General features: G+C 31.0%; 1 protein-coding gene across 4 annotated transcripts; it reads right to left on the minus strand.

Annotated features, from left to right (window-relative positions):
* Positions 1-20845: 20845 nt before the first annotated feature.
* LOC149579554 (uncharacterized) lies at positions 20846-22372 on the minus strand. Of its 4 annotated transcripts, none has more exons than XM_089810381.1 (4): positions 22023-22371; positions 21696-21935; positions 21391-21601; positions 20846-21222 (listed from the first exon to the last, which is right to left on the minus strand). In XM_089810381.1, the coding sequence occupies exons 1-4, from the start codon at positions 22269-22271 to the stop codon at positions 21197-21199; spliced, it is 726 nt and encodes a 241-aa protein (XP_089666507.1). In that variant the 5' UTR covers positions 22272-22371; the 3' UTR covers positions 20846-21196. The 4 variants fall into 4 exon arrangements, with proteins under 4 accessions (XP_089666507.1, XP_089666576.1, XP_089666374.1 ...); XM_089810450.1 differs by having other exon boundaries at positions 20846-21172; positions 22023-22370; XM_089810248.1 differs by having other exon boundaries at positions 20846-21185; positions 22023-22370.
* Positions 22373-23656: the final 1284 nt, after the last annotated feature.

Raw genomic sequence — 23656 nt, forward strand, 5'->3', positions numbered from 1 at the left:
TGTAGGAAACCTACTATGCAAGCAAGAAAGTGTCATCGCATTTATCACGTACAAGTTATTCTGGTAGTTAGCTAATCTCCACGGGTCCATGCTGATCTCATGTGGCCACTAGTATCCTCTCATACTGACGAGGCATACTACGGAATGCACGGTCACAACCATGCGTTCTCACTACTCCCATCCTAGCCTATACAAGCACTCAAGGCATGGGCGAGAACATCAAAACAATTATATTTTTAGGTTCATTTAATCTCCATTTAGTGTGTAAATGTTATCACTTATTAACCAAACTTACAATGAGTTACCCTGGTAGCCACTTAGGGCCCCGGCCTCCATTGCAAGCCACTTCCCGACACTACAAGTATATTACCTACCCTAAGCTCATGGAATCATAAATCTCAAAATCTAAAAGATAATCCATAATAAAATCATCAAATATGCATAAAAGCATCAAATATCTATAATAAGAATCATCAAATCTCCATGAGCATCTGAAAAAGCATCCATAGAAAATCATGACCACAACAGTTCTCTATTGGCAACTGAAGGCATCACTGATAATCATAAGTATCAATTGGTTCTCAATAACCAAAATATATCTCAAGATAAATGGTTCTCAACAAGCAACCAAGAATATCTCAAAATTATACTGATCGAAGACTCCAAAATGGTTGAGTCAAACATGTCACAACATGACATCATCAAGAAATCAATCCACATTTTAGTCTCATCATGGTGACTAAAAAATAATCCAAGGATAACTGATCAATGACTCAAAAATGATTAGCTCAAGTGTCTCATACACATACATCTCAGCTTCACACATGAAGACTGATGAACAATAACAATCAGTAAATACAAACATTCCATAGAGCACATTCCTATGTACGTTGATTAAGTTAATTGATACTCCTCCAAATTATTAACCAATTCAATTTGATTAATATCTTTTACAGTACTTCAATCATTAACTAATCTCTTCTAGATTAACTCTAATCGTATTAATTGATAACTATTTAAACTATTTATACTATTATTCATTAATAGTTTGTTAGACCCAACAAACATTAATAAATAATAAACTCATCAAAACTATTATTAATCGATCTAAAGAACTTTACATAAGCTTCATTAGTTAACTCTTAATACCATTAAGGTATATCAATAATTATAACGTATTAACAATTCAGATTATAACTAGGTTATTAAATGTTATAACAATGATTTTGACCCTTGTCAATTAAATCCAATATCATTAAAGTCTCCTCATTTAAAAATGTAATATAAAATTACCATTTCTAAATTATTTAATATATATTAAATAGTATTTAGTATACATTATAAAAAGTCCACTATATAAACTATATTAAAATCTATTTTCTTTTAATTTTCTCTCATGTAAAAATCCATTTACTTAAATTGACTAATAATTAATTACACTTCTTCTACTATTAACTAATCTTAATTAAATTTGATTTAATTAGATTAGATAATCAACCATATAAAACTAATGCATATTAATAAGATTCTAATAAGGAAATATTACAATAATATCTTTAATTCATTCCATGCTTTGATATATTATTTTTGTAAAGTTTAAGTATAAAGAACTCTTGGTTACAAAAAATGGAAAAATATCTATCTTTGAATAAAACAGTCTCAGTACAACGGTCATATCTCCATAATGAACCGTTGGATCGAGCTAAAATTTAAATATGTTGGAGAGGACCAAGTTGCGCCAATTCTAACTGGAGCGATCAAATAAATTTGATCCCAATAAAAAGTTATGAATAACTGAGTTCGGTTCTATCCAAGGGGCAGGGACAAGGCAGTTTGTGATGAATTAAGAATTTTCTCTTAAATAATTGTTCTCTAAATTTATCCAGTAATTTCACTAATGGATTTGGCCATAAATTTTCAAACCATTTTCAAATCTATTTCAATTTGATTCTAATTCGAACCCAAACCCGTTTAGATCTAATTTCTTCCTTAATTGGATCTAAAGTTTTTCTATTTTTTTTTTTTCAACGATACATATCTAGATTCCAATTTAATTGTAAAAAAAAATGATGAAGACAGGAAGAGAAATAGTGCAAAGGAAATATGAGAATATCACGAGTGCACCTGGACACTAATGCTAATTTGTCATGCCTCAGAAGTCCATAGAAAATCCCTTCCTTCTCCAACATTCGCAAATTCCTCCATGATCCAAGCCAACCGAAATTTCCACGTGACAAAAAGTGCCGGATTCTGATGCTAATTCGCTCTTCCTCAGAAAACTCGCAGAGCAAGCTCTCTTTTTCAGAGTTCTTGAGTCCTCCAATGCTCCAATTGCTCTCCATGCTATATCCCTAAGCTTCTATGAATGCCTGAATATAAAGAGCTTTCAAGAAACTTTTGGATTGCTTCTTGAAACCGTTGAAAGATGTCACCAACTAAGTATGAGTCTTTTCCAACCTTTCTGATTAGTCATAGAGTTGTAGACACCTTGTGCTTAATTGATGCACTAACCCCCGTGTTGTTGACACATGTTAATTCCCATGCAAGCTTATAACTCCAATTTACTTTTTAAATAATCTCTATTTAAATTTTATAACTTTCATTTTAATTTTTATAACTTTTATTATTATTATTTTATTTATTACTTTATTATTATTTTATAATTATTATTAATTTTAGTTTCTAGTTTTCTTTTATTTAATTCTTACTTCAATAATTCACATTTAATTAATCACAATCAAAATATCAAAAGATCATGATATTTTATTAATTTTCTCAAATAAATAATTTATTAATTAAATCTATTTTTTAAGACTTAATTAATGGAAAATTCACCATAGACCTCCAAAATAAAATATGAAAACCCATCATAGAACAAATCATACAAAATAAATCTAAAGGGTTAAAAATCACGAAATATGTCATCCGACACATTCGGTGGGTACTCAACTCGGATACTTGTCCTAATTTTTCAATTAGAACAAATGGCTTAAAAGGTTGAGATTTGGACTTGAGAATTTATCTCCCCTCTCTTATCATTGAGATAATGTGATATTAGAACCTTGGCGGGGCATTACATTTGGTATTAGAGCCCGAGTTTCAACATTGGGAGCTCTGGGTGTATTTGAATGCCACTAGTTGTTAACTAGTTGAACAAAACAAAAACTTTGAACTATCATGTGTATCTCTTTCAAATTGAAAACTTGAAACTAGGTGAATTGAAATAGAACCTATATTGTACCCTATCACATTATCTCAATGATAAGAGAGGGGAGATAAATTTTCAAGTCCAAATTCCAACCCTTTAAGCCATTTGTTCTAATTGGAAAATTAGGACAAGTATCCGAGTTGAGTACCCACCGAATGTGTCGGATGACATATTTCGTGATTTTTAACCCTTTAGATTTATTTTGTATGATTTGTTCTATGATGAGTTTTCATATTTTATCTTGGAGGTCTATGGTGAATTTTTCATTAATTAAGTCTTAACAAATAGATTTAATTAATAAATTATTTATTTAAAAAAATTAATAAAATATCATGATCTTTTGATATTTTGATTGTGATTAATTAAATGTGAATTATTGAGGTAGGAATTAAATAAAAGAAAACTAGATATTAAAATTAATAATAATTATAAAATAATAATAAAGTAATAAATAAAATAATAATAATAAAAGTTATAAAAATTAAAATGAAAATTATAAAATTTAAATAGAGATTATTTAAAAAGTAAATTGGAGCTATAAGCTTGCATAGGAATTAACATGTGTCAACAACACGGGGGTTAGTGCATCAATTAAGCACAAGGTGTCTACAACTCTATGACTCATCAAAAAGGTTGGAAAAGACCCATGCTTAGTTGGTGACACCTTTCAGCGGTTTCAAGAAGCAATCCAAAAGTTTCTTGAGAGCTCTTTATATTCAGTCATTCATAGAAGCTTAGGGATATAGCATGGAGAGCAATTGGAGCATTGGAGGACTCAAGAACTCTGAAGAAGGGAGCTTGCTCTACAACTTTTCTAAGGAAGAGTGAATTAGCATCAGAATCTGACACTTCTTGTCACGTGAGAATTTCGGTTGGCTTGGATCATGGAAGAATTTGCGAATGTTGGAGAAGGAAGGCATTTTCTATAGACTTCTGAGGCATGGCAAATTAGCATCAGTGTCCAGGTGCACTCGTGATATTCTCATATTTCTTTTACACTATTTCTCTTCCTATCTTCATCAAGTTGTTTTTACAATTAAATTGGAATCTAGATATGTATGGTTGCAAAGAAAATAATAGAAAAACCTTAGATCCAATTAAGGAAGAAATTAGATCTAAACGGGTTTGGGTTCGAATTAGAATCAAATTGAAATAGATTTGAAAATGCTTTGAAGATTTATGGCCAAATCCATTAGTGAAATTATTGGATAAATTTAGAGAACAATTATTTAAGAGGAAATTTTTAATTCATCACAAACTACCCTGTCGCTGCCCCTTGGATAGACCCGAACTCGGTTATTCATAACTTTTTATTGGGATCGAATTTATTCGATCGCTCCAGTTAGAATTGGCGCAACTTGGCTCTCTCTAACATATTTAAATTTCAGCCCAATTTAATAGTTCATTAGGAAGATATGGCTGTCATATTGAGACTATTTTATTCAAGGACAGATATTTCTTCATTTTCCATAACCAAGAGTTCTTTATGCTTAAACTTCACAAAAATAATATATCAAAGCGTGGAATGAATTAAAGATATTATTGTAATCTTTCCTTATTAGAATCTTATTAATATGCATTAGTTTTATATGATTTATTATCTAATCTAATTAAATCAAATTTAATTAAGATTAGTTAATAGTAGAACAAGTGTAATTAATTATTAGTCAATTTAAGTAAATGAATTTTTACATGAGAAAATTTAAAGAAAAGAAATTTTAATATAGTTTATATAGTGGACTTTTTATAATGTATATTAAATACTATTTAATATATATTAAATAATTTAGAAATGGTAATTTTATATTACGTTTTTAAATGAGGAGACTTTAATGATATCGGATTTAATTGACAAAGGTCAAAATCATTGTTATAACATTTAATAACCTAGTTATAATCTGAATTGTTAATATGTTATAATTATTGATATACCTTAATGGTATTAAGAGTTAACTAATGAAGCTTATGTAAAGTTCTCTAGATCGATTAATAATAATTTTGATAAGTTTATTATTTATTAATGTTTGTTGGGTCTAACAAACTATTAATAAATAATAGTATAAATAGTTTAAATAGTTATCAATTAATACGATCAGAGTTAATCTAAAAGAGATTAGTTAATAATTGAAGTACTGTAAAAGATATTAATCAAATTGAATTGGTTAATAATTTGGAGGAGTATCAATTAACTGAATCAACGTACATAGGGGAAACTTATTTGAGATAATAATATTTGGTATTGGGGATTTATGATAACTTGTTATTATTAAAATATAAATGAGAACTTTGTTGAAGAGTGATGAATTTGGTTAGTATAGAATTATTAATAAGATTTCCAATATAGCTTGTTATTAATTATTAATAAGATTATTATTATTAAATTCTTAATATGATCATTTGAGTATTGAATTATAGTTGACTTTCAACTTATAGAATTCTAGTTGGTTATTAGTCAACTGATATTAATTGGAACATTGCTATGGTTATGCAATTATTAATTAAATCAATTAATCAGAGTTAATTATATTTAATTAATAATTAAGTTATGTAATAGAGATTTAATTGATATAATTCTTTTAACGAGATTGTAGATTATCTATATCGAAGTTGATAAGTCTTATGACTTGAATTATGACTTTAGATATTATATGGTTGTCAATGATGATAACGATTAAATTAAAAGAATCAAACTTTAGTAATATTTAATTAAGTTTCTAATTGAAAACTAATAATATGTAAAAGGTCATGGATGGTGTACCTATGTTAATGGATTGAGATAAATAAAGTTATCTTCTTCTTATTTAAAGATTGATAATTGGTTCTTTTATAAATGAATAATGGTCCTTTGATTATGTTGAAATGTAGAAGTAACATTAAGGAAGAGTTATCCAATTAGTACTATGGATTTTAGCAAATAAAGCAAATGATTTAATAAGTAAATATTTATCCTTAGGTTATTCTTAGAATGTAATTCTTAATAATGGAAGGATAATGCTATCGGGGAACAAATGGGTTGACTTGTAGGTCAAATAATGAAACTTAGACACTTGAGGTATACTTGCAAATAGAAAACTGGAAACTCCTACACATTATTCAACTATGTGATTTTAGTAAACCAAAACATGTGTTTGCATCGTGTATTCTGTATGCTTCTTGTTTTTGGTTTTGGGTTGACTAGCGTTGACCAGTCCTAGGCTGTTACCAGAGGCTCAGGGGTTATGAGATGTGTTGGCATGTTGATGTTATTTGGTCTCTATCTTTATAAGCCCAACCATGGTAATGTGATCGTGTTTTCTATGGAATGTTTGTATTTACTGATTGTTATTGTTCATCAGTCTTCATGTGTGAAGCTGAGATGTATGTGTATGAGACACTTGAGCTAATGATTTTTGAGTCATTGATCAGTTATCCTTAGATTATTTTTTAGTCACCATGATGAGACTAAAATGTGAATTTATTTCTTGATGATGTCATGTTGTGACATGTTTGACTCAACCATTTTGGAGTCTTCGATTAGTATGATTTTGAGATATTCTTAGTTACTTGTTGAGAACCATTTATCTTGAGATATATTTTGGTTATTGAGAACCAATTGATACTTATGACTATCAGTGATGCCTTCAGTTGCCAGTAGAGAATTGTTGTGGTCATGATTTTCTATGGATGCTTTTTCAGATGCTCATGGAGATTTGATGATTCTTATCTTGGAGATTTGATGATTCTTATTATGGATATTTGATGCTTTTATGCATATTTGATGATTTTATTATGGATTATCTTTTATGATTTTGAGATTTATGATTCCATGAGCTTAGAGTAGGTAATCTACTTGTAGTTTCGGGAAGTGGCTTGCAATGGGGGCCAGGGCCCTAAGTGGCTGCCAGGGTAACTCATTGTAAGTTTGGTTAATAAGTGATAACATTTAGACACTAAATGGAGATTAAATGAACCTAAAAATATAATTGTTTTGATGTTCTCGCCTATGCCTTGAGTGCTTGTACAGGCTAGGATGGGAGTAGTGAGAACGCATGGTTGCGACCGTGCATTTCGTAGTATGCCTCGTCAGTATGAGAGGATACTAGTGGCCGCATGAGATCAGTATGGACCCATGGAGATTAGCTAACTGCCAGGGTAACTTGTACGTGATAAATGCGATAACACTTTCTCGCTTGCATAGTAGGTTTCCTACATGTCATTGTGTGCCTCTGGGAATTAGATGACAGTTTTGTGTGATGGAACCTTTGAGTTTAGTATACTTTTAGGATTCCTGGACTTATAGAGATTTGTGCTTCGTGAATTGATATCCTGTTTGGGACTTGAGATTATCTCCTCAGCACGGTGGGAGTGGACCACTTAGGTTCCACGTGGTCGGGTGGTAGTGTATTTTCACTCTTATCATTTGAGATCCATCTGAGACACTGTGGCTGGAGTATCCTTGGTTGGTATTTATTCTTCATTATGTTTTTGGAGCATTATGATAGATAATATACCTTATGATGGATGTATTTACTGGTATGTTTCTTATATTGATGATTTGTTTTACTTTGCATATGTTAGTTGATGATTTATTATGCTTTACTTTGCATGTTAGTAAGATGTTTTAGGAGTGACATTCCTACTATGTTAATACCGATGATCTCTTCGGTGCTTTGGAATGTTATGCACGAAGGGATGGCTAGGATCCACGATGGTCTAATGATGCTATTTACGGTTGGGAGGAACTGTGCACTTAGTTTATTTTGTTTGATCTTTATGGGGATGTATATGTCTTCTATGATGATGTATCATGTATGATATGTGGTTTCATTTATGTTATTGCATCATGGATTAATATTAGATGATGATGATGTACTTTATTTACTTGGATGTTTATTCTTTTAAGCTTTTCATACCCTGTGATATGTACAATGGATGATTGAGCTAAACTAAAATATAATTATAAAAGGACACTTGTATATTGTTTAAGTACATTAGATGTATCATTGTTATTTTATAAGGATGGGATGTTAGATGAATAGTTAATTTAGATGTGATACAACATTAAGGGATCTTTAAAGAATGTAGCCTGTTAAGTATATATGTTATGTTTATTTTCATTTAAATTGTTGCTATTGCTTTCGCAAATGTTATGAATGGTTTTATCTTTCATGTTTTAAAAAAAAAATTGTTTGGAAAACTTAGTAAAACTCTTTGGATCCCTTGGTGGGGCATTACAAGGTATGAGTTGGGGAATTTTTCACCCCTCTAGCCCTTTTTGTTGACTTTTGTAGTCACCCAAATATCTCATTTTTGCTTTGTTGTGAAAATTGATTGTTTCACCATGAGTTGGATAAGTTAAACTCCACCTTGAGGTTATCCTTATGACAAGATTGAGTTAGAAGACTCTAGAAGCCTTTAGGCAAGTGGAGGAGGTATTTCTTTTAGAGGGTGGTTGAGTTGGGATCCTATTTAGAGGCAAATTTGAGAGAGGAAGGGTGTTCACCCAACTTCTAGTTTTAGAGAGCAATTTTAAGATTGAAGGAGAGGAAGGGAAGCTCATCTCAAATTTTAATTGCCATAACCTTATTGTAAAGGTAGGAATCCTTCAAGCTCATTTTGTTCATGTTGTGTTTCTTTCTTAAGTACTTTGTTCATGTGTTTGATGAACATGTTTTGGAGGGATTGAAATGGGTTTTCCTTAAATGTTTTTCTTAGTATTTTACATTTGATTTTCGAAGGGATTGTATGGGTTGTATTGGCATTGCTCACCCTTGGATAGGGAAAAAGTGGCCATGTATGAGAGGAGTTCTTTATTTGGACTCCAATAGTGTAGAGTCTCTCCTCAGGATGAGAAGACAGAGAGAGTAGGGTGTTATGGGCCCCTACTCATCAACATGTGTTTTGAAATTTGAAAAATGGAAGAATGAATGTTCTTGTGACTATAGCCCCAAAAGGGCACCTATTGTGGTGTTGTGACTGACGTCTCCTATTGGAAAAATCCACCTTCTCCCTAGTCTAGTTCAATGACGAACCTATTGTGCAAACCTAGATGGGAGTAAATGTTTAAATTTGTCTTCATTTTGAAACGATTTGTCTCTCAGTTAGTTTTGTTCTCTCCATAAATACCTTGATGTGTTCTAGATTTCGCAAAGGCTACCCAGTTGTGGAGCCAAGAAAGAAATTCAAAATTGTTTTTAGATTCAAATATGTTTGGGAGTTTTCTCCTTGGGATTAAGATCCTATTTTAAAAACATTTTTGTTTAATGTATTGTTCAAACGATTATGATCTCGGGTTTTTTTTCCTAGTTCTTTCCTGAGGGAGTCCTTGAATCAAATGAATAATTTTTTTAAAAAAAGAATCTTTCGTTTCATACGATTTTTGTTGTAATTCAATTATATGCACGTTTTTATCAAAAAATGGATACAATCATGTTTCATCCTTCATGTGGCATTCTTATGTTTCAAAATTGTATTCATTTGATTAAGGTTAATTAGATAAAATGATGATATATAATTATGCAATTTAAGTTCATAATATGTTATAGAAAATTTTTTGTTTGATTGGCACATCATTTCAACTTGAATACTTAGATATTACATTTAATCCTGTTATCACTTTTTTAAAAAATATAACACCTTTGGTTAATTAAGTAAATTGGACAATCCAATACTTAGAAAAAAAATATGTAAATTTAATTGCTTTGAAAATCTAACACTTTAGAAAAATGAGACTTGGAGGGGAAAAAAACCATTCTAGAGCAAGTGAGATCTCTACTTTTTGCATGAGGAAAACTTTAAAATCTCTTTAGGAATAGAGAATATTCCATTCTGATTCCATTTAGAATCTTTGGATACCAATTTAAAATAAATCTTACAATTTAAAAATGAATTTTAAAAATATATAAATTAATAAGCTAAACTAAATGCCTTACCTTATCCTCTTTGTTTCACCAACAAAACTTTATTTCATAACTTCTTTAAAACAAAAACAACCCACTACATGGGTGCTGGCATCACCCCTCTTCCTCTTTCCCCAAAGGTGGGCACATCTTTTCAAATTGGCTTTGGATGGGGTTCTTCGTTTAATAGCTTTTAAAGTGGGGACTAACATGGAAGGTTCCCCACCTATATTAATTGTTGGTTAGACTTGCAATGCCTCCACCCCATGCAAATTGTACACTCCCACTTCCCCATGGTGGATCATGTCAACCTAGGGGATTTGGAGAAATGATGAAAAGTTTTCTTTAAAGTCCTCCCTCCATCGAATCACCATGGAGAGCTCAAAAGGAGTTTCTTAACCTGTCATACTTGCCTCATGTACCTACATGATGAGACAAATTCTACACTTGGGCAGCAAGCTTTATAATTGTAGCCTTGGCTCACGTGAGCATGGGAGGATGTAGAGGTAGGTAAGAAAAGGGTTAGAGGTTAGGTAAGGGGTACGAGGAAGGGTTAGTGAGTGGTTAGTATAGTTAAGTTAGAATATTATATTAGTGGTGTTAGGTGTTAACTTTTAGTTAGTTTTATTTTAGTGTTAGATAAGTTTGGCACCAGCTATGGTGCAACATATTCGCACATAGCCACTGCCTTGGCCTACCCATCCCATGACCTCAGTACTAACATAAATAAATTTATGTTGCCCTTCAAAAAATTAATTTTTGGATCGAATTGAAACTCATGGTTCATCGGTGTTAATACTTTAAAATATAAAAAATCAAACTAATATTTTACATGGGATACTCGAAATGGTTTTAAATTGAACTTTATAAAATATATTATATGGTTTAGTTGGATGCATAGTGGAAGTTAAATTATAAGTCAATAATTCTTATTTGAATATATGGAAAGCTAAAAAAAAAAAAAAATTAAATATATTTTTAAAAATATTTTAACTAAAAAATTATAGATTTAATTTTTATTTGAATATTTAAAATTATAAATAACAATACATTTTATTTAATTTTAAATAATTTATTTAATATTAAGTTTTAAATATTACTTATATTTATTATTATATAATATTAAATTAATAATCTTATTTTAGGAAAAGTTAAATGTATATATGTAATAAGTCAGTTTATGAATCATATATAGTATTTTATTAATTTATTGAACATTTCTTAATTATTCATTTTCACTAAAAAACTGTAATATATTGTAATGTCAATATATATACAAGCATAATACAATCTAAATCATTAGATTTCAATTGTAATATATTGACATTACAAGATTAGATTTTAGAAATCTAATCTAATTTGATGTCTCTTGTGAATTTATTTTTAAATTTAGATGCATATTTTATCATTTACTGAATTGTATTAAGCATATAGAAGTTTGTCATTGAAGAAGTCCAGAATTGAATAGGAAATATACCATAGTATTTCATTAGTGGGTGTGCTAAATAATGTCCAATGAAACATTAAATAGAGAATTCTACAACACTTAATGGAAGTGATCTAGTATATCACTTTTAATCAAAATATAATGGTGTTGAAGATTATGTTAGCTTGTATGCATTTGATTTTTATTGGTAGATGGGTAAGTTAAAATAATACATTCTAAATGGTAACTTTTATAGGTATGTTTATTTATTTTAGGTAAACTATTTGAAGTCAAAGTTTATTTTATATTGTTTAAATTAAAATGATTGTAGACATTATATTGTTAAAATGTATTTATTTAGATTTTTTTTCAAAATAATATATATTTATTTTTAATAGCTTCTAATTTAAAATTATATCATTTCTGAAAAAAGATCATATTATTTCTGAAAAATCAATAAGAATGTAAGTTTTTACAATATTCTCTTTTGATAATTCTACTTTGCTTTCCCAATTTAAGGCAAAGTCCTTATTTTTTAAATCAAACTTTTCATATAATTATAAATGATTTTCTTTATATATTTAGAATGACAAGTAAAGAAATATTTTGTTCTAATTTTAAATAATATTAAAATTAAGATTATTTATTTAAAAATAATTAATTTTTTATTAATATAAAATAATTACTATTTCATAAATAGTTAATTGAAATGAATAATTTATAATGAATATTTGAATAATGCATTATAATGGATAATTCTAAATTTTCTATTCTACTATTTACATTATAAGGCATTACATTTTTTAGTGAAAATGAAAAATTTAAGAAATGTGTTCATAGTTATACTTAAAACTTATTTATTACATATATAAACTTAACTTTTTCTTTAAAAAATTATTATTATTTTAATATTATATAAAAATAAATAAGATCTAAAACTTATTATTAAATAAATTATTTAAAACTAAATAAAATTTATTGTTATCTATAATTTTAAATATTTAAAGAAAAATTAAATCTATAATTTTTAGTTAAAATATTTTTAAATATATATTAAAAAATTATTTAGATTTAACATTTCATATATTCAAATAAGAATTATTAACTTATAATTTAACTTCCACTATGCATCCTAACAACCATATAATATATTTAAAAAGTTTGGTTTAAACAAATTAAAATATCATCTATAATTATAAAAAGTTTGATTTTTAAAATTTAAAAGTATTAACACTAATGAATTGTGGGTTTTAATTCAATCCAAAAATTAATTTTTTTGCAGGGAAACATAGATTTATTTACGTGAGCGAACGATAGAAGGACAGTATAATGAGGTCATGGGACGAGCAGGCAAGGGCAGCAGCTAGGTGCAAATATCTTGCACAATAGACAATGTCGTGCAAATATGTTGCACAATAGGCAGTGCTGATAAGTTTAAGGTTGAGTGTTTAGATTTTTATTTATTTTTTATTAGTATTAGTTTAGTAACAATTAAAGGAATTTATGGAGTTAGATAGTTAGGATAATTTTATTATGAGTTGATAGATTTAGTAATTTATTAAGATTGTTTAGGTAAATTTTATTGTTGTTCCAACCAGTAATATGCATGCATGCATGCATACATACAGACATACATACATTCATACGTACATGCATGCATGCATACATACGTACATACATACAACCATCCATCCATCCATACATGCATACATCCATACATGCATACAATTTTAAGTTTATTAAAAAAAAAGGATGTTAAAAAACTATAAGTTATCCTACGTTCCTTAATATATAATATTTTATAGATAAATTGAATTGCATAAAATATATCTTTTGTTTGTTCTATCTTATTATAGTTATGCAAGAACATAGTGAATTCATGCATGTATCTTATCAAATTTTACTATCTAGATTAGTCAAAAAAATTAACAATGAATTAATTTTAAACTCGATAAATTATGGGTTTAACTTGAAGTTGCACTGGGGTTTAAAGCTTCTATGTCAAAGACTAGTATTAGTTGTTTTGGATTAACTTCTCTTAAAAATTAAGTGAAGGGTAGGATTGGAAATGAATTAGTTAGAAATTTTATGTTATTAGTTCTTTTATTGGAATTTAGATTTATGTGACGATGATAGTATTGGAATAATTTTGCATTGGAATTTTAAACCTAAAAGGTGGTTAGTGTATCGAGAAGTAGTATAACTCAAGTTGATTAGGTAATATTTAGAATCAATATTTCTGACAATTTAGATTCGAAAGAAGGGAACTTAAATTGCACGTTCTTTTATTCTCTTGCACCAATAACGTAAGAGGGATTTCTAATTATGAAGACAAGATTTGTACATACTTTCCAAATATCATCTTCTAATCAAAATGTTAGCATAGTGTTTCCTTTTTCTAAAGTACCTTACAAAGCCAAAAATGACTCCTTATATAGACACAAAGGATAAGAACTACCTCTTCGTGGTTAATAACTACCTCCAAAATATGTAATTTTGGAGAGGTTAATTAACCTCACTAAAATTAACCCCAGAATGACACAAGTCGCTAATTACAAAGATAGAGAATTAAAGCCATTACATTGCATAAAGGATAAGGTATTGGCATTATCAAAGATGGCATGTACAAGAGGATCCCTCTTCTTTAGTGAGATGAGTCCCCACTATGTAAGACCACAAACTTTCCAGTTCAATTGGGATTAGGTCTTCAAATCTGCAAAATAAAGAACATTGTTAGAAGAAATAGTTGGCATTTTCTCAGTACTTAGAACCTAAGAGAGTTGGCACTATCTTCTTTACACAAGCATTAATTCAACTCTTCCATCATTAGATATTCCCAAGATGAATTCTTAACAAAAATTATGAATCTCTGAGTTATTCTTTCAAAGAATGATAATATGACCTTCAATGCATTCAATCAAACAAGTCGTATTCAGTCCAAGGGATATGGTGTCTACAATAGCTTTTTATTAAATAAATCAATGTTCATTCTTCATGCATCCACATTGAGTGTTGTGGATTAGGAGATGCAAAGAAAACCACAACTGAGAGTATAGATGTTTCTCCAAACAACTCATGTGCTTTGACATGTCTATGTATGTAGAGGTTAGAATAATAAACCCCAACTAGAGAGATCTTGTTACAGGGAAATCAAGGGAGTGAGAGGAAGATTGGAGAATGTCTGGTCACATACAAAAAGATGCAAATAAATTGATGCATCCACCTCTATTCTGAATACGCTAGCTTTGACCACAGGGGTTGTCACAATAGCTTCTTCACCTCTTCATGTTAATCCAAGACTCAAGAAGCATGTGTTTGGATGATGACATATTTCATTCAAAACTTAAAATTTTTGTCACATATGGCTTGGACTTAGCAAGCTAAACCCGATTTAAAGGAAATGGTAGAGCTAAGCCATTACGTAAAACAATTTAGAGGCTTTGCATTTGTTAATTACGGATTTTGCTATCTCTTGTGCGAAAGTGGATGAAGGCAATCCTGGCAGTGACATTATAGCAATGTTTTCAAAGCATTTGATCAAACACTTTTCATGTTTTCATCCATGAAGCTTCACATCTTCACTATGATCAGGTACGTGGTAAACTCACAGGCTCTCAAACTGTACACATTATGTATTTAATATTTATTTGATCATCAATATTGCCATTATCTTGAAAGAATAAATCCAATTAGCAAGGCATTGAGCTCCCTGATTTTCTCACAGCCACATGTGGAGATCAAGGCTCCAATTCAACCATAACAATAAGCTTATGAACCATGGTGAAGCACTCGAGTAAGGACACTGCTCCTTGACATTTCAGATTTACTATTCCAGGTGCTGAGACTTTTATGTCAAACAAATTACAAGCTTAGATTGCCAGTCACTACTTCCATATTTGAATGCCCTTCAACTTTGGAAATGAAAAACAATTTTCATTGCCTCTACCTTTCATTTCCTTCACTTTATCATTTGAAACATTAATAATTGTCTTATAAACACGTATTTTAAAGTTGAACATTAACCTCTTTTTAAAAAGGTTAATGGTTAATGATTCAGTTCGAAATACGTGTTTTGACCCCCAACTCTTAACCTTCTTTTAGAAGGTTAATGTGATGCCCCATCAAGGGATCCAAAATAATTAACCTAAAGTTTTACTAAGTTTTCCATACAATTTTTTATTTTTAAAACAAGAAAGATAATCATACACATCAAAAACATAGTAGCGAAAGCAATAACATACAATCAACTATAAGCATACATAATAGGTTACATTCGTTAAGGATCCCAAGACATTGAGTCGCATTTAAATTTAATTAATTCTAAGTCTAACAACTACCACATCCACATGAAAGAATAATTAGAAAGTCCAATGTTCATAATATACATTTGTTCTTAATGCCCCTTGGCAAATGAAATCTGGAATGCTCAATCACCCACTGTACATGTCACAAGGTATAAAAGGCTTAAAAGAATATACATATGTAGAAATAAAAATACATCATCCTCCTCAAATCCATGATATAAAGTACAATACAAATAAATGAAACCATCCACCATACATGATACATCCATACAACTATCCATCATAAAATATAGCCAACTAAGTGTGCAGCTCCTCCCAACCATCAATTGCATCATAAGACCATCATGGGCCCTAGCCATCTTGTGCGCGTAACATCCCAAGCCACTGATTAGATCATTGGTACTATCATAATAGGGACGTCACTCCTAAAACATACTACAACATACACACAAATAAATCTAACATGCTAGGGCAAAGCATAAGATAATCCTACAAAGTAGATAAAAATCATCTATCATATGCTAATCATCAATATAAGGAAATGTGTCAGTAAATAACATCATCTAAATATGATAAACAAGCATCCCAAGAAGCTCCAACCATGGTGACTATAGATGGATCTCAATGGTAGGAGTAAAAAGCACTACCACCCGACCATGTGGAACCTAAATGGCCCACTCCCACTACGCTGAGGAGATAGTCTCAAGTCCCAAATAGGATATCAAATCACATAAAACAAATACTCTCTAAGTCCAATAATCCTAAAAAGAATTCTAACTCAAGGGTTCAAACATAGATTGACATCTAGACCCAAAGGCACACAAAGACACATAGAAAACCTACTATGTAAGTAGGCAAGTATCATCGCACGAATCATGCTCGGAGTTACCCGAGCAGTCCTTTAGGACTCCCAATAAATTTAAAATAATAATAATAATAATGACTTATTTATAGGGGGGAGGCGAGGCCACCACCCCCCACCTCCCTATACCCCGCCTCGCCTCCCCCCTATAAATATGTCATTATTATTATTATTATTTTAAATTTATTAAAATTTGCTATAAAATTAAAATTTGCTATAAATCAAACGTTATCCTTTTTTTAATATATATATATATATATAATTTAAATTTTATTAAAAATTAATAAAATATAATTAACACATTATTATTATTATTATTATTATATAATTAATTAATTTTTCAACATTAATATAGAGAAAGTTCGACCAACCAGTTGAATTTTCTCCTTAAATTTCTTCTTTAATTTCAAAACTCTCCCAGCTTAATTTCCAATTTTAAATTCAAATCTTTCCCAAATCATCCGATAAAAGATTCGATTAACATTCAAATTTCTAAATTAAACTTTCTTTTAAATCTCAAACCCTCCCCATTTTTTTTAATATCTAATCTGCAAAATTTAATGGATGAGAATTCTAAGATGTCTCAATTTTTACATAGTCAAAATATTTAAACACACATACCAGAATTTCACAACCTTGAAACACTTGTCATAGAGAAATCTTCAGATAATCATTCAATAGACACGAAGAAGACAGGAAAGAAAAATTGTGTAATTAATCAGTGATCCAAAACACAAGACCCTACCTAAACCTAATGTTAATACGCAACCATCCGAGGATTGTGAGAGAATTTTCTTGTATCCCAAAAATCTCTCTCTGAAACTTTCCCATAAATTCCCTTGCAAAATTTGCTTCCAATTTTACTTTCAAAAATTTGCGTCCAAATTCATCTCCTTCGAAAATGAACCCTCAATTGGTGATAAGGACTTCTCTACTCAAATCGAGGCACTGATTGTGCATTCACCCGAAAGGACTCTTTGCTCAAAAGACTCGAACTCAATATTAACTTTTATTTATCTTTTCTTTTATATTTTTCATGCACGTTAAATGAATTATTAAATAACCTTATTTAATTTCCACTTGACTTTTCTTTTAATTAATTTATTAACTTTAATCCCATGCACACACTTTATGCAATTAAAAAATCTTTATTAGATTCACATGTTTTATCTTTTTAATTAATTTCTTATATTTTAATCTCATGCACGCGTCATGCGGACTTAATTTTTTTAATAAATTAATATCTTTTCACTTTTTAATTAATACCAATAGGCATTCTACAATGGCATGAGTTTGAACCTCAAATAGAGTCACCAATATTCAATCTTTCTAAATAGAGTTGCCAACCTTCATTCGAGAGAAGGTGCCTTTTATCAACCATGTTACTAGTTATTGTTCACTTGGTCTTGGATGTGACCAAGATTTTTCCAATTTCTTCTTGGAATAGCAACTATTCTTTTGATCACTACAACATTTTAATCGATAGGACCTCTTCACAAGATTTCAATGAATTCTTCTTCTTCTTCTAGAACTCAACTCACCTGATGGTATTGTTGAGCAGTTCATCTACACCTCTAGGCTAGAATTTTCAAATATGAAATAATATCTTCCTGTGTGTCCTAGAAGCCAAGATTCGATTGTAGAACTAGAAGCACATTCTCATCGGGCAAAACCATGTTGTTTCATCATAAACGACTGATTAATCTTTTTTGTTTTGGTCCCAAGTGGAGTCACCAAAAATCTATTGGTAAACAGATTTTTCACTGTAAAAATCGGCCCAACGGAGTGTATGTGGCAAACCGTTCACAACAGTTGGATAGGCCCTTAATATGCAACCTTCCTCTGCATTTAGAGGGGCAGCTCCCTCATATGATGTAATTTTGAAATTTTTCAAATAAAAGTAAAATCAAACTTTAAAAGATAAATAGAAAGCCATTGATGAAAAATGCACCACACAACTTCAAAGCTTTCTTGGACTAACTTAAAACCACTAATAATAGTAATCAAAATCTACGCTGAAGAACTATTACTAGCACAATGTTGATCCAAAGATTCATAAACATTTGCACCATAATGTGAGAATGCTCACTACAAAAAGAATCAATATTTCTAACAATTTAGATTCGAAAGAAGGGAACTTAAATTGCATGTTCTTTTATTTTCTTGCATCAATAACATAAGAGGGATTTCTAATTATAAAGACAAGATTTGTACATACTTTCCAAATATCATCTTCTAATCAAAATTTTAGCATGGTGTTTCCTTTTTCTAAAATCTCAAAAAGTCCCTTACAAAGCCAAAAATGACTCCTTATATAGACACAAAGGATAAGAACTACCTCTTCGTGGTTAATAACTACCTCCAAAATACGTAATTTTGAAAAGGTTAATTAACCTCACTAAAATTAACTCTAGAATGACACAAGTCGCTAATTATAAAGATAGAGAATTAAAGCCATTACATTGCATAAAGATAAGGTATTGGCGTTATAAAAAATGGCATGTACAATCCCTCTTCTTTAGTGAGCTTTCCAGTTCAATTGGGATTATGTCTTCAAATCTGTAAAATAAAAAGCATTGTTAGAAGAAATAGTTGGCATTTTCTCACCACTTAGAACCCAAGAGAGTTGGCACTATCTTCTTTGCACAAGCATTAATTCAACTCTTCCATCATTAGAAATTCCCCAGACAAATTTTTGATAAAATTTATGAATCTCTGAGTCATTCTTTCAAACAGTGATAATATGACCTTCAATGCATTCAATTAAACAAGTCATATTCAGTCCAAGGGATATGGCGTCTGCAGGAGCTTTTTATTAAATGAATCAGTGTTCATTCTTGATGCATCCGTATTGAGTGTTGTGGATTGGGAGATGAGGGGAAAACCACAGCCGAGAGTATAGATGTTTTTCGAAACAACTCACGTGCTTTGACATGTCTATGTATGCAGAGGTTAGAATAATAAACCCCAACTAGAGAGATCATATTGCAGGGAAATCAAGGGAGTGAGAGGAAGACTGGAGAATGCGTGGTCACATACAAAAAGATGCAGATAAATTGATGCATCCACCTCTATTCCGAATATGCTAGCTTTGTTCATGCGGGTTGTCACATTAGCTTCACCTCTTCACGTTAATCCAAGACTCAAGAAGCACGTGTTTGGATCATGGCATATTTCATTCAAAACTTAAAACTTTTGTCACATACGGCTTGGACTTATCTAGGTGAACCCGATTTGTAGGAAATGGCAAAGCGAAGCCATTACATAAAACAATTTAGAGGCTTTGCATTTGTTAATTACGAATGCTACTATCTTCTGCATGAAAGTGGATGAATGCAATCCTAGCAGTGACGTTATAGCAATTTTTTCAAAGCATTTGATCAAACACTTGTCGTCTTTTCATCCATGAAGCTTTACATCTTCACTATGATCAGGTACATGGGAAACTCTCTGAAACTGGAAGCACTCCGTATTTAATCTTTATTTGATCATCAATATTGCCATTATCTTGAAAGAATAAATCCAATTAGCAAGGCATTGAGCTCCCTGATTTTCTCACAGCCGCATGTGGAGATCAAGGCTCAAATTCAACCATAACAATAAGCTTATGAACCATGGTGAAGCTCTCAGGTAAGGACACTGCTCCTTGACATTTCAGATTTGCTACTCCAGGTGCTGAGACTTTTTATGTCAGACAAATTACAAGCTTAGATTGACAGTTACTACTTCCATATTTGAGTGCCCTTCAACTTTGGAAACCAGAACACAATTTTCATTGCCTCTACCTTTCATTTCTTTCACTTTATCATTTGAAAGGTTAATAACCGTCTTAGAAACACATATTTTGAACTTGAACATTAACCTCTTTTTAAAAAGGTTAATGGTTAGTGATTCAGTTTGAAATACATATTTTTCACACTTAATCTTAACCTTTTGAGAGGTTAATGGTTAATGATGCAACTGAAAATACGTATTTTTGGTTCTTTAATTAACCTGTGAGGACTTTCGACTCAAGGACCAGATTTTTTAAAAAAGAATTGAAGTGCTAGACAGAGCTAGTGATTAGATGGAGGATTCGAAGAGCACAATTTCTCAAAAACTCTGAGGGAAAGTCACCATTTTAATGCTTAAAATGAGGCTTATTCTAAGAATAACCATAGCTCAAAAAGATAGAAATTGAGGCAATTTTGATATCGGAGCAACAATGTTTGAAACTCACTTTAATCCTATGCCATCCTTTTGTAACCCTATCAGAGTAACATGTATTAATATAGTGAATAAACCCTATCAGAATACCATGTATTAATATAGTGAATTATTATCTTTAAAAAATTTTTAAAAATCGTATATTTTTGCCCCATATTTTAGGCATAACACCCAGTAGCAACACCACTCTCTGCAGGTTCAAACACACTCCTCCCTTCATCCACAGACGAGCCCTTGAAAACATACTCAACATGATCACCTGCTCCTGTGTTCCCCTTCTCTACAACCCTAAAAAGAGCATCTGTAATTCGATCAATAGTTGTCTTCAGTATTAAACCCTAATAAACAAGTTTTCTTCAATAAAACCTTAGCAACCAAGATTTCTTCAGTGAAAAGCCTAACAAACAATCAAGCAAATAGAAAATTATATGTCATGCAATCGCTCAGATGTTGTTTGGCAGATCCAAAATGATATCAGGAACCCTAAAAAGTGGGATATTTCTTACCTACAAGCCCCTCACCTTCCTCTGCTAAGCCGCATAGATGGGTCAGGAACGAAGAATACATTTCCGGATTTTCGGCTCTGCCCACGGTGTACGAGTTACAATGACGGACTTTCCAGACATGGTTACACTGGCTGAACCCCTGGGACTTGCTTGCAATGACACTCTTAATGAAATCTCTCTCCGTGAACTTTTTCAGCAACAATGTCACAGTCTGGAACACCAAAACCCTAGATAAATTAGGTGAAAAAACCCAAATTATATGATTTTAAAAAAGAAAAGAAAACGTGAGATTGGACGGCGGGAACCTTTCTGGTGACGGAATTAAGTCTTTCCGAATGCACTAGGGTCTTCGGAAGCTTCAAAACCAGATTACACTGACCATCAGACATGCAGTTAGTGTTCAATTTCTGAAGGTCTACGGCAATGGAGGATACCATACGAACCATATCCTTCCCTGCTTCCTCTTTCTTGTTTTCATCTTTACCCATTCTACGAGGAATTGGGGACACGGGATCCTCAATATCTTCATCCGAATCATCCTGATCCTAATTTTACAGAGCAAAAACAAAAGCCTAATTCAGAACTCAGAAGACAAGATAGCAGTTCAAGCAGCCCTAAAAGATTCGACTCACCGGAGCAGAGGATGCAGGGATTATCTTTACATCTCTGGGAAAGCCCGTGGTGAGATTTTTCCGCTTCATTGTGAGCAGATCGATCGCGTAATTCGTCCCCGGTGGGTAGCGAGAAGATATGAGCGGACCAACCATGATACTTGAATCTCCATTCCTCTTGGCCCTCTCGATATTTGCAGCTATTTCAGTTGGGTATCTCACCCACTGCTTATCATCTTTCCACAACACACCCTTCTCTGTTGGATCCATATCTTGCAAATTACTTCCCTTGCAAATCAACTTGCAGCTCGTTAGAGCTTTATACAATGGCAGTTCGTTTCACAAGCATTATAAATGGGGATTTGGGGTTTTTGAAAATTTTACATTCTCCTACAAGTTTTTCTTGGTAGCGATGTGATAGATTTCGCGCCTCCTCGTTATCATAAGAATAATAATTATTATTATTAATATTTTATCTTCTAATGCTCTTATTATGAGCGCATTGTATAATAAAACATGTAAAAACAAACAAATAAATAAATGTGCAATTAAAAGTGAACAATTAAATAAAACAATGTGCAATCAAAAGTTGTTTCTTATGTCAAAGGGTCGTTGATCTACTGGTGAAGTTGAAAGGCTCACAAAGAGCCCACTAGGATCAAGTCTTGCTGAGTGCAAGGCCTCTGACAATTAAAAGGGATGAGGTCAGGATCGTGCCCAGGGAAAATTTGGCGGAATGGATACCCCTTAGTCCTTGGTTCTTAACCAAAGAGGCTAAGCCAAAAAGCTGAATCTCCATCAAAGAAAAGGTTGTCTCCTATGCAATGCGAAACGCAGGGTGGAAAAGCATCTAGCTTACTTAGCTTCCAATTTTTCCCTCTGTAAATCACATATTTATTTATAGTACGTAAATAATAGTATATACATGTATGTAGTTGTCTTTCTGTCCTATCTTCAATATATGCATCTTTGTGTATAATAAGTTTGAGCTTCAAATAAAGCATTTTGTTTGCACATATTTAGAAGTGAAAATAAGCTCAAATCACTTAAAATCTTCAAAATCAATACTTCATTATTGTCCATGAATAATTTTATTTTCAACAAATATTCTTAAATTTGTGATATTTTAATAGTGTAAGAAATATAATTTATATTACTTTAGAAATTTATTTTTAGATTTATACCAAGTTGTGAGTCTTTGATGTGGGAGGTTTGCTAATAACTAATCTCAACCAGTAATAATAAATGATCTCAACTTTGGCCCATTACTATAAAAATATATTTAGATTTATGATATTTAATTATTATAAATGAAATTTTGCATAATTTTCAAAAAAATTTATTAATTTAGAAACTACATATTTTTACATCCGTTGTGGGAATTAATACTAATATATACTTAACATAAATTATCATTGTAGATAGTCACAATCTATTAGAATTCTTTGCTATATTTTTTAGGTAGATTGTGTTAAATTTTTTGCATCAACGTTTCATTTTATTTATTTTCTTATCACCTTCCTTGCATATCAAAGAATAGTTCATCACAATTGGTTTACTCTATTGTAACTCATTGCAGAAGCTTTGTAAATGGATTTAGGCTTTGATAAGTTTTTCTTTATGAGTGCTAGTAATGTGATAGATTTCACCCTTGC

Source organism: Cupressus sempervirens, chromosome 1 (assembly GCF_028749045.1).
Source record: "Cupressus sempervirens isolate cs-2001-9-10 chromosome 1, ASM2874904v1, whole genome shotgun sequence".
Lineage (NCBI taxonomy): Eukaryota > Viridiplantae > Streptophyta > Pinopsida > Cupressales > Cupressaceae > Cupressus > Cupressus sempervirens.

What these genes read in the sequence shown, in the direction of transcription:
- LOC149579554 (XM_089810248.1), bottom strand. Translation starts at nt 22,271, where the DNA reads ATGGATCCAACAGAGAAGGGTGTGTTGTGGAAAGATGATAAGCAGTGG. An exon ending in TCCCTGCATCCTCTGCTCCG is followed by an intron (nt 21,936 to 22,022) that starts GTGAGTCGAATC and finishes CTGTAAAATTAG; the next exon opens with GATCAGGATGATTCGGATGA. An exon ending in TTAATTCCGTCACCAGAAAG is followed by an intron (nt 21,602 to 21,695) that starts GTTCCCGCCGTC and finishes TTGGTGTTCCAG; the next exon opens with ACTGTGACATTGTTGCTGAA.